Below are 12682 nucleotides of genomic sequence, written 5' to 3'. Positions count from 1 at the left end.
ATAGATACTGGTGTCACTATGAATGGTTTATTCTGGGCATCTTAAACTAGCAACTTGAATCAGACTACTGATCAGATTTGTCTATGGGCATGTCTGTGAAGGATTGCTCATTAATGTAGACTGTCCTCGCCCACTATGGTTGGCACCATTCCTTTGGTAGGTAGTTCTGAACTGTATAAGATAGTTAGCTAAGTGTGCAAAAATTAATGTTCAACCTCCAAGATCCTGCTTGAGCACTATCACTGACTTCCCTCATAAATAGACTATGACCTGGAAGTGTTAGTCAAATAAACCACCTTCTCCCATCCTCCCATTTCCCTCCCACTCCCCCCCACTCCCATCCCCCTTGCTCTCTAGTCCTAAGAAAAGTTAGGGTGCCCTGCCTTGTGGGAAGTCCAAGGCCCCCATCCTATGAAGGTGTGCATCCAAACAGACTAGGCTCCCAAAAAGCCAGTACATGCAGTAGAATCAAAATCCAGTGTCATTATCATTGGCTTCTCAGTCCACCCTCATTGTCAGCCATATTCACAGAGTACGGTTTGATCACATGCTCATTCAGTCCCAGTCCAGCTAGCCTTGGTGAGCTCCCATTAGATCAGTCCCACCATCTCCGTGGGTGGACGCACCCCTTGCGGTCCTGACTTCCTTGCTCATGTTCTCCATCCTTCTGCTCTTCATCTGGGCTTTGGGAGCTCAGTCCAGTGCTCCAATGTGGGTCTCTGTCTCTATCTCCATCCCTCCAAATGAAGGTTCTATGGTGATATGCAAGATATTCATCAGTGTGTCTGTGGGAGAAGGCCAGTTCAGGTACCCTCTCCTCTGCTGCCCACGGACCTGGTTGGGGAAATCCCCTTGGACATCTGGGAACCCCTCTAGAGCCAAGACTCTAGCCAACCCTAAAATGGCACCCTTAGTTAAGATATCTTCTTCCCTGCTCACATATCCACCCTTCTTCCATCTCAATTATTCCATTCCCCAAGTTCTTCCCAATCCTCCTATTCTTCCGTCTCCCCAACTCCCCCTTTCCCCAACCCACACCTACCTCCCTGCTCCCAACTTTTTTTCTTTTTTTTAATTAAAAATTTCTATCTCCTCCCCTCCTCCTCCCCCTTCCCTCCCCTCCCTTCCACCCATACCCCCACTCCGCCCCTCTCCAAGCCAAAGAGCCATCAGGGTTCCCTTCACTATGTTAAGTCCAAGGTCCTCCCAGCTCCCCCTAAGTCCAGGAAGGTGAGCAACCAAACTGACAAGGCTCACAGTGAGCCCATCCATGCTGTAGAGTTCATGCTCATCGCCGTTGTTCTTGGTTTCTCAGTCCTCCTCCACCGTCAGCCACATTCAGAGAGTCCGGTTTGGTCCCCTGTTCCATCAGTCCCATTCCAACTGGACTTGGTGGTCTCCCGTTAGATCTGTCCCACCGTCTCAATGGGTAAACGCACTCCTCACGGTCCCGACTTTCTTGCTCAATACTACCTGCTCCCAACTTTTGCCCGGCGACCTTGACACATCCCTGCCGCCCCCAAGCCTACCCTATGCTGCTTTTGGAAAGAGTGTTTTGTCACAGCAACAGAGATAAAACCAGAATGGTAATTCTTTTAATATTATGAGATAAATCATTTTAGCTAAATCTATCTGAGACTATATGGCAACAGATGACTTAAATCATTACATGCAGACTGGACATATTTCTAGGAGTGGAGTTACTAGGCAGTATGGCAATTTGACAGTTAATTTTCCGGGGAATTGTCAGACTAGTTTCCTTTGTGGCTGTACCAATTTAGATGATCACAACCAACAGAAAAAAGATTATAATTTCCTCATATCCTCACCTACATTTGTATTTTCACAAATGTATTATTTATTTTTAAAGTGATTAGCTGTTATGGATTGCATATTAGCACCTCTGCAAAATCAACACTTTAACTTTAATCCCTAGAATGATGATATTAGGAGGGATGGCCCTGGTGGTAACAGATTGTGGATTCCCACCCAAAGGGGCCAGATCCCCTTAGATTGCTAGGATACAAATGGAGCGCTACACTTCATTTTTAGGTTTATGTGTATGTTTTGCCAGTTTGTATGTATAGCACATGTATTCGCACCCTCGGAGGTCAGAGAGTTGATGGGATCAGGTGGATGGAGCCTACATAACAGGCTTGGACTGAATGTCTCATAAGGAGAGAGTGAAGATGTACTCTCTAGGCTATGTGAACATACAAGAGAAGGTAGAATTTCATAAACCAGGACGAAACACAGAATTCCACAGATTCTATAGGTGACCTGGTTTTGGATTTCCCAGGCTCCAGAGCTTAATGAAATACTGTTGAAGATGCCCAACCAGTTAGTATACTAGAGCTGCCCTAGCTGACCCACAGAAGAGACAGTTTGCAGATGTAGATCTGTCTCCCTGCGGTTTTCACATGCCTTTCCCTAGAGAGGATTGACTCCAGGGAGCATTTCCTGTGGTTATTAGCCATCTGTATATCTTCTTTGACAAGTTTCTATTCAAGTCATCTGCATATTCCTGCTATTGAATTCTGAGTTCCTTGCATATTCTGAGTACTGTCTTTATTGAACAAATATTTTTTGCAAATATTTTCCCATTCCATTGACTGCCTTTTAAGTCTGTACAAAGATTATTTTTTAATTTATAAAGACTACATTTTAATTTAATGCTTTTGAGAATTTCATATAGTAGTACTATTTTTACATCACTTCCACACATTCCTTTTTCCTCCAACTCTTCCACATACCTCAACTACCTCTTAAATTATTGCCCTTTCTTCTTTAGTTATTATTTTCACACACACACACACACACACACACACGTACATGTATACATGCATATATATATATATATATATATATATATACTAATAAATCCATTTAGTGTGGCTCACATGTGTATGTGTTTAGGGTTGAACACTTGTGATTGGAAAATCTTAAAGAAGCTCATCCCTAGAGAAGACTGGATCTTCTTCCCCTAGCAGTCACTAACTGCCTATAGCTTTCCTTGTAGGGGAGGAACTTTATAAGATTTCTTTATCTGTATTCCATGTCAACTGGTCTCATTTTATAGGGTATCTTTAGGGAACAGAATTTTCAGATTTCCTCTCATATGTAGAAGGTACTATTTTGTAGCAGTTATTCTGTTCCTCTGGCTCTTGCAGTCTTTGTGTCCCTCTTCTAGGGTGTGCCTGAGCCCTGAGAGGACAAGATGCACTGTAGATGCACTGATTGGGTTTGGAACCCCTGATCTGTTCTCTGTGTTTTGACCAACTGTGGATTTCTTCAATAGTCTCTCCTGCTGTGAAATGAAGCTTCTTTGTTGAGAGTGAGAGCTATAATTCCCTGTGAGTAAAAGGATAAATTTTGATTATGTCCACTTCACCTACTTTTCTGTAGAAGTTAGCTCGATTTGGGAAATAACCAGGCTACCTTAAAAATGAACAATTATATTTTTACTTATTATAAGGGGAAACTCACGCCACAAGAATGGAAAGTCCAAGTTCCGCTGTGTCCCACGGGAATCACCGAGAGAGAGAGCACCTGGTCCATTCTAGTTTTTCTCTTGGGCTCCAGGAAGCTATGCCTTGACTAGGTTCCACTTCTTAAAGATGACTGATTAACAAAGCTTCCCCTATCACCTCCCTATTTTGTCTAAACAAGATCAATCCAAACCCAGTACAACTATATACAATAGAAATAGATACCAAGTATAAAATTGCAAACAACATAAGCAATATTAAGCAAGGAACATATGACAAATGTTTTAATAAACATTCTATTTAAGGAGTCTAAATCTTGCATCAGAAAAAAAGCTTGGCTAAATCATGAGGAAAGTAACTATGACTATCTAATCTTCAACCCCATCGAAGGCCTGAGAAGGGAAATATTACTTGAGCAGGCAAGAAATGCAATCAAGCAGCTTTCAAAGCAAGCAATATATGATGGAGACAATTGGCTACCTGAGCAATCGCCCAAAGTCTCATTTGCAATGTTGAAGCAATCAATTTTGGCTAAGGCCTAACGTAGCTGACAGACCATTTTCAGAGGCAGGAAATTTTTTTTAAAAAAACTGCCTTACCCTGTTTTAGCAAGATTTGATAGTCTTTTTCTTGTGTCCTGTTTATCTATTCCAGATACCTTTATCAGTGGTTGAAGTATGGGCAGTTCCTTGCCCAAAGGCCAGTTTTGCCAAGGAGAAAACATGCTCCGAGTGGAGTGTCTTTGGTGCTCAACATTCTCTCAGGAATAGATTGATGCTGTCAGGAGCAATCATGTCTCATGTCAACAGAACCCTAAGTTATTTAAATGTCGTGTTCCACAGATCCTTGAAGTGTTGGAAGATTACCGATCTAGACAGAATATAATCTCTGTGTATCTAAAGAACCTAACTGATCTGACTATGTACAACAAACATGAGCAACTATTGACATATAATAATTAATATCTGTATAACTTAAAGACTAAACTTCATGTCAGAATATTAAATAATCTATAAACAAATGTGCAACAAATGAGGACAAAGACCTCAAAATGTAAACAATCTATAAATATCTTCATCAGAGGTAGAAGTAATATATAATGCAATATGAAAATATATTCTAAAAGTTTTATCAATATACAAAATGTCCTAAGCAGAGATAAGAACATACATATATACAATCTGACAGAATAACTTTGCATAGGTGTACAAATAATGTAAGCAAAAATAACAAATATAATTTGAACTTGTATCAATATGCAAAAATTATACCAATGTAAATTATCCATGAATAATAACTCACAAGTATTCACTCTATTGCCCACTATTACTATCCCCTCTTTTTTTGAACAAACATAGTTTTCATCCCAACCCTCTATCTAATATAAGTAATAATCAATACTCTCTAAACAGTGTTCCCAGCACTCTGGACCAACTTTTTTGGGAGTGGGGGCCTCGACCTCGGAGGATCCATGGCTTTTCTCTGATTCTGCTTTTTTCCTCCCAGCATTCAGTTCTGTCTCCCCACCTACCTAAGTTCTGCCCTATCACCAGGCCTGAAGCAGTTCCTTTATTAACCAGTGAAAGCAACACAAATACAGAAGGACATCCTATACCACTTTTCTCTTCTTGGAGTTTTATATCTTAAAAAAAGTCAATGATAAATCAGTTTTCATGAATCTTCAAAACTTGCTTTTAAGAATATTGTAATTTTGAATCTCATATGTTTAGGTATTTATTCAATTTTGATTTACTATTTTGACTCAAAGTCTAAAGTTTTTTATTAGTTATCATTGTGAGTCTTCTGTGTCCATGGATCTTGACAAATATATATGATGACATGTATCCTTCACTGCCATGTTATACAGTAAACTTTCACCTCCATAAATATATTCATGCTCTCTCTGCTTATCTTTCCTCTCTTTTATAATGTACAGAAACCACTTTTATCTTTTACTTTGTACTGCTGCCTTTTCCACATCATTATGTAGTTTTTTTAGTATGATGCCTTATTAGCTTGTCTTCATAGACTCAGAAATGCACATCTAAGACACTGTTTGTGCTAGCTGTTAGAGCTGTGTCTATGGAACTTCACTTTCTGGGTCCAGCTAAGGAAAACAGACTCAGGTGCCTAGAGAGTTGCTTTTGGAAATAGGCATTATGAGCCTTTTGAATGGCACATGGGGATAGGAATGACATAATATTTATAACACAGTCACCATTTGAGATGCATTCAGAAACTTTCCTTGCATATGCATGGATGTACAGTGCATGTATGTGTACTTGTTTATGGAAGCATATGTGTATCATGTACACATGCATGTGGAGACATGAAGTTGATGTACACTCTATTTCACAAGAGTGTAGTTTCTCTTTGAACCCAGAGCATAGCAACTGGATAGTCTAACTGGTTGTCTTACTGTGGGAATCCCTTGCTCCTTGAGTTTCAAGATACAGGCAGCAGCTACACCTACCCAGGTATTATGGGAGATCTTGGGAGCTGAACTCCAGTTCTTACACTTGCATGGCAAGAACTTTATCCACTGAGTCAGATTCCCAATCTCCTATTGTTTTTCTTGATGTTAGTCATCCTGATTAGCATGGAATGAACTTTATCTCCAAAATAAATCAATAGATAAATGCAGGTAGTTCCAATTTGTACTTCTATGATAGCTAAGGATATCAAATATCTGTTTCACATACCATTTCATATAGCCATTTACACACACACACACACACACACACACATATTGAGAACTGTCTGTACAGTTGATTTACCCACTTATGGATTAAATGATTTAGAGCTTTCATCTTTGAGTTCTCTCTCTCTTGCTCTCTCTCCCTCTCTCTCTTTTTCTCTGTATGCTTGTGTGTGATGTGTGCATGTTTGCATATATGTGTCTGTGCATTCATGTCCATACACCTGCTCTACATTATTTCCTAGAAGCAGAGTCTCTCACTGAACCTAGAACTATGCTGGCAGTCAGCAAGCACCACTGTACTCCATACAGTGCTAGGGTTGTGGTGTTTTAAGGTAAGTGCTGGGAATTCAAACATAAGAGTTCGTGCTTATGTAGCAAGTATTCTTAACCAGAGTTCTTTGTGGATTCTGGTGACTAAGTCTCCATCAATGTGTATGGCTGGCAATGACTTCTTACCATTCAGTTGACTGTTTCTCCACAGTCAGCTTCCTTGCTGTGCAGAAGCTTTTTCATTTTACACTGCTTCACTTGTCAGTTCTTGCCATTATTTCCTGGGTTATTGAAGCCTTTTCAGCAAGTCTTTACTGACACTTGTGCTCTGACGTGTTTTCTCGTTACATTAAGGCCTTTAATCTGTTTTGAATAGATAGATTCTTTTTATACAGTGATAGACCAGAGCCTCATTTTATTCTTCTGCAGGTGGATGCAGTTTTCCTAGCACCATTTGTTAAAGAGGCCATCTTTTTTTTTCTATTTATTTTTGGCATCACTGTTGAAAATTATGTGTTTATTTCTGGGTTCTTTTTATATTTCATTTTTCATAAAGTTTTTATTTTGCCACTAACATACTCTTCTGTAACTGTAGGTCTACAGTATACTTTGCAATCAAATATTGTGTTACTTCCAGTGCTGCTCTTTCTGCTGCAGACTAATCAAGTTGTTTGTGTGATCATTTATATTTTCATACACATTTTAGCTTTTTCCTAGTTCTGTGAAAAAGTCATTGGAAATTTTACAGAGATTGTATTTAATTGGTAGATCAGTTTTCATATTATAGACATTATTTGTTCTGCCAATCTGTAGGCTTGAGAAGTGTTTTGGTATTTCTTTCAGTTTCTTTCTTCATTGTTTTTAAAGTTTTCATTCTAAAGGTCCTTTATTTTCTTGTTTAGGCTTATTTAAAATTTAAGTTATTATAAATGGGAATATTTTTCCAATTTCTTTCTTATAAGTTTGGTGTTTAGAAAAGTTACTAATTTTTTATGTAGATTTTGTGTTTTGCTATTTTACTGTGTTCATCAGACCTAAGAGTATTCTGGTTGAGACTATTGTATCTTTCAGTTTTATGTTATCACATCATCTTCTTTTCCTGTTTGTGTAATTTTTTATTTTGTAGCTCTAGCTACAATTTCAAACATTATATTAGAAGACTAGAAAGTGGATACCACTGTCTCAGTCTTGATTTTAGACTTAACACATTAATTTTCCCTAGTATAATGTTGGAAGAGACAGCACTTTAGGAATTGTTATGTTAGGTAATATTCTTTTATTCAATCTAAGTTTTCATTACTGTGATAAGTATTGACCAAAACCAACTTGATGGAGAAAAGAGTTTATTTGAATTGTACTTCCATGTCACTGATGTGGGATGTCCTTCTTTATATGTGTTGCTTTTATTGGTTGATGAAAAAAGCTGTTTTGGCCAATGGACAGGCAGACTATAACTAGGTGGGGAATCTGAAAGAAGAGACAGAGAAGTAAGACAGACTGAGAAGATGCCATGTAGCCGCTAAAAGAGTAACATGTCTGACTGGTAAGCCACAACCTTGTGGCAATACACAGATTAATAGAAATGGGCACATTTAATAATTAGAGCTAGCCAGTAAGAAGCTTAATACATTAGTCAGGCAATTGTGACTGATAATAAGCCTCAGAGCAGTTATTTCATAAGCGGTTGCAGGAGCTGGTGAGCAGGACCTGGAGAGAAACCAGCCCAGGGTACCAGCAGGACGGAGAGTACTGAGAGTTACATAGCACAGTCCAACTTTAAGGGACATCAGGGCAGGAACTCAGCAGGAGCAGAAGCAGAGACCATGGAAGCATGCTGCTTACTGGCTTGCTCAGTTTGCTTCCTTATACAACCCAGGCCTTACCTAGAGGTAGCACTACCCACAGTGGGCTGGGCCTTCCTACACCAATCATCAATCAAGAAAATGCCTGAAATACTTGCTTACGGGCCAATCTAATGGAGGCAATTTCTCACTTTTCCTAGATGACTCTAGAGAATCTAACTTGCATCAAGTTGATAAAATTAAAAGACAAACTAACTTACAAATACAAAAAGCCAACTAGCACATATTCCTAGTATCCTGTATCATAAAGGGATATTAAACATTGTCACAGGTCTTTTCTGCATCAATTTGAAATAATTATGTAATTTCAATACATAAATATATTCATTACTATATTACACTTAATGATTTGCATATGTTGAAAGGTCCTTGCAGTTTTGGGATGATGCTAATTTAATCATGGTATATGATTTTTTAAAATGTGTTGCCAAATTTGACTTACAAGTATTTTGTTGAGAATTTTGAATCTTACATCCATCAGGAAAATGATCTATATGCTTCTTTTTATCCATCATCTGTTAATTATTTTAGAAATTTATAGAGCTAGTTTGGTAGTATTCCTTCCTTCTCAATTGTATGGGACTTTCTTTAAATTAAAATTTTATATATACACATTAGAATTTCATACATGAATACTATATTTATAGCTTTTTCAATTTTCTCACTGCCTTTTTTCTTTCACTCCAATTCCTCCCAGGTCTTCTCAAATTCATGAATTTTTGCTTAACAATTGCTATAGACATATACGCAAAATACACATCTAAATACATCCACACTCACACATCCTGCTGAGCCCAGTTAATGTTGTTTGTATGTGTATGTGGTTATGGCTGACCACTTGAGAATGGATAAGCTGTCAGGGGGCTCATCCTTTGAGAAGATGGATTCTTTCCTCAGCAACCATTAACTGCCTGTAGCTCTTCATTTAGGGATGGGACCTTCTGAGACTTTTCCCACCCATGTTGGCATGTAATGAGGGTCTTGTTTAGGTGACCATATACTTGAGATTTCACTGGTGAAGCTTTCCTATCATTTGTAGATAACATGATGTCCCAATAGACCACATGGTCCTCGGTCTCTTACAGTCTCTGTGCCCCCTCTACCACCGTGTTCCCCGACCCTAGTCTAGCAGTTATATTACATATTTACCAGTTGGGGTTGATGCCCACAGCTGCCTATTATTCTCTGCACTTAGCCAGCTGTGGATTTCTCTGATAGCCTTTGTCTGTTGCGAAAGGAAGTTTGTTTGATGAGAAGGAAGAATCACCTTTTAACTTTGTTGTTTCCAACCTTTTGTTCCAATGATAGAGGCGGAATTTTCACAACAGGTGAGGGTGAAAGGCAAACAGAGCTGGCCTTTGTACTTCTGAAGGAGCAGACTTGGCTCTGCCCTGGATCTAGTCCCACATCTGTAGAGATGCTGATTCCACATACAGGGGCTAAGCAATTTATCTCTCAGAGGACTGTGAGGAGTAAGAGAGGCAGAGGAAACACAGGAACGATATATAAATGAGGGTATATGCAAACCTAATAGAACGTCATATTTTGTAGTATAAGCACTTTAAAAGTATAGTCTATGAGGACGCTGTTCTTGGAACATGCAGTATTTGTGGTGTTTGCTTGAGCAGGATGCCATCTGCATCAAATTACAGGACTAATGAATGTCTCACTGGCAGAGGTTCTGTGACTGCTACAGACAGGTGCATTCCTCTGCCATCTGTTAGACACTCCAAGAAAGCAGCAGGACCATAGGCCTAGGTTAATAAAGAACAGTAAGAAATTAAACAACTGCTGGAATTTTTTGTGACTTAGTTTTTGAGACAGAGTCTCACGTATCCCACGCTGGCCTCAAATTTTCTATATAGCTGAAGATGATTTCTGATTCTATTTCCTCCACCTCCCACGTGCTGGGACTACAGGCACATGGCACGAGGCCTGGAGTGTGCTGCTAATTCAACCACATACAGTAAGTGACAACTATCTTATTTGCAAACGAAGGAAGAAAGGGACTCTTAGCTCAGCATTTAGAAATAAGTTTATTCAAAATATAAGCCATTAAGTGACCACAGGAGATATAATTGAAATATAATTATGTTGCTTAGCTTTGGAGTAAACTGCCAAAAATTGTTTTAAACTATTGACATTTAAAGATGTTGGGTAAATTCAGTTGGTATTCTTGATTCTTTAAGAATACCACCAAATTTAAGCTCTTAAGAATAAATAATGTCTATTATACATATAAACTAATATAATCTGGATATATACTAATTACCACAGTACCAGAAAAATAGTTATCTATTTCTAATTGTCATTACAAGGCGCCCGAGGTGCCCATGACATCTACAGTAACTGCCATCTAGTGGAAGTCAAGGACACAACTAAGAATCCAACAGTGGCTCTCAGTGATGCCAACATGAAGTTAGATGAGTTAATACACTGACCTGAGACTATGCATCCCAAGGGAAACGATCTTGCTTGTTACTCTCTATGACCTTGTTAGGGTAAGGAATTTGAGCTAACACAAGCCAAACCACACTAGGCTCTTTCTACAGAAGCCTGGATGCACCTTTTCTTCCAAATGGTGCTGTGACATTTGATAGGCATGAAGCTATTTCCACTTGTCTGTTTGAGGATAAAATATGTTTGAGGATTTCTTTGTTGTTCTAAAGGTCATGGGACCTTGGTCTTCTCTTTCACGGTAAATAAACATGAGTGCTTTGCAGAAGCTGGTACATTTAGATGTTTCATAAGCCCAATGGAGCAATCCGAAATTGTACCTTTCATGCCTTGTTTATCTCACATTTAAACATATTCTGAAAACAAAGGGAAAGTTGGCTTCCGTTGACAGCTGTGTCATTTTAAGACTTCTGCCAATGCAAGAGTCCTTCCAGTCACCAGCAAGTGGCTCCATTTAACTTACATTTCAAACTAATGGCAGGAGTAGGTACTAAACACTGGGTAACTATTTGGGGAATTTTGAAGATTATTAAGTCCTGAATAACTCATGCTTTCCCACCAAGCTTTTCTCAGCAGTTGAATATATCTGGATCTTATTCTGGTTTTTCGTTCTTTTTTTAGCTTCCTGAAATGACTCATGTTCAAACACAGCGACCCTGGATGACGTTTCTCCTGCAGAACGTTGGATTGATCCTAGGCTGGCTTTCTCTTTTGCTCTTAGCTGCATATGAACAGAATATTAGAATATAAGTTAAGATGCTTCAATGTCTTCCAAAATTATATCTCATTTCTTATGTGTTCTCTATGCTGATTACTAAATTCAGTATTTTTATTTTAGGCAAAGAGTGTATTTTATCTTATTAATTACGTATTGTAATATTTTTAGAAATATATAAAGGTAAATCTGTCTTGCACTGAATTGTTTACTTTTGTTTCTGACCCTGTGATGAACCACAGTAATGGTCAGTGTTGTTTGAAAATTCTGAATTCTAGTCAACTGTAAAAATTTTATTTCTCTAAAAAGAATGTTTATTTGTTGCATTTAAAACAGACAGGTGCCTGTTGGTATAAAAATCAACTGCAACAGTTTTGTGGGTTTTTATGTTAACAATACATTTATTTTTTATGTGATCTATAAACCATAAGCAAATAGGATAATAGAAGTATAATAAAGGCTAGTTTGAAAGTGGTGGTTTCAAGCACCTTCTGTTACTTTATATACAGATCCTCTCTTCCAAGCTGGTATAGCCTGGTCACCTGGAAGAATCAAGCCCTGCTTTAGCACTATATATGAATAGACAACTTGAGAAGCCCAAAAGATATGTCAGAGTATCTGTGTCTGTCCCTCTGTAAATGTCAGCACATCTGTCCTAGGCAAGAAAAAGTGATGATGCTCCCAGGTTAGTAAGGTAACAAAGAATCAGGCAGGAATCTAATGACTCACCTCTCATAGATTTTATAACAGGCTCTGTCTCTGTCTCTCTCTATTTCTCTCTATATATTTCTCTCTCTCATTCTCTCTCTCTCATTCTCTCTCTCTCTCTCTCTCTCTCTCTCTCTCTCTCTCTCTCTGTGTGTGTGTGTGTGTGTGTTTGTGTGTATGATCTTACTAATAAGATATATTTGCATTATTTCTGGGGTCACTTTAAATGGGAAATCAGCAAGCAAATTCATGAACAAGGAACATTACTGGTAACCTAGACTATTATTAAAAGACAAAACAACCCCAGCTTTAATCATTTTGTCCTTTGGAACATGGATGCCTACTATTTTTCTTCATTTTTAATGATGGGCCCTGACAAGGGAAAGGTCATTTGCTCTGACTGTGACTCACGGCACTCGGTTATGTATCTCTCCCACCTCTTACTTGCCAGCTGGGAAAAATTCTTCATCATGCCCCAACC

The 12682-nt window shown here is 38.6% G+C and overlaps 1 protein-coding gene across 1 annotated transcript in view; it reads left to right on the top strand.

Moving 5' to 3' along the window:
• Positions 1–11664, top strand: part of Slc39a12 (solute carrier family 39 member 12) — a 99697-nt gene extending 88033 nt beyond the window's left edge. Inside the window, exon 13 of the mRNA XM_038334700.1 lies at positions 11400–11664. Coding sequence (XP_038190628.1) covers positions 11400–11528 — 129 coding nt within the window. The 3' untranslated portion in view covers positions 11529–11664. The remainder of the gene's footprint in view (positions 1–11399) is intronic.
• Positions 11665–12682: the final 1018 nt, after the last annotated feature.

Source organism: Arvicola amphibius, chromosome 6 (assembly GCF_903992535.2).
Source record: "Arvicola amphibius chromosome 6, mArvAmp1.2, whole genome shotgun sequence".
Classification (NCBI taxonomy): Eukaryota; Metazoa; Chordata; class Mammalia; order Rodentia; family Cricetidae; genus Arvicola; species Arvicola amphibius.
This window is presented reverse-complemented; position numbering and strand designations above follow the sequence as displayed.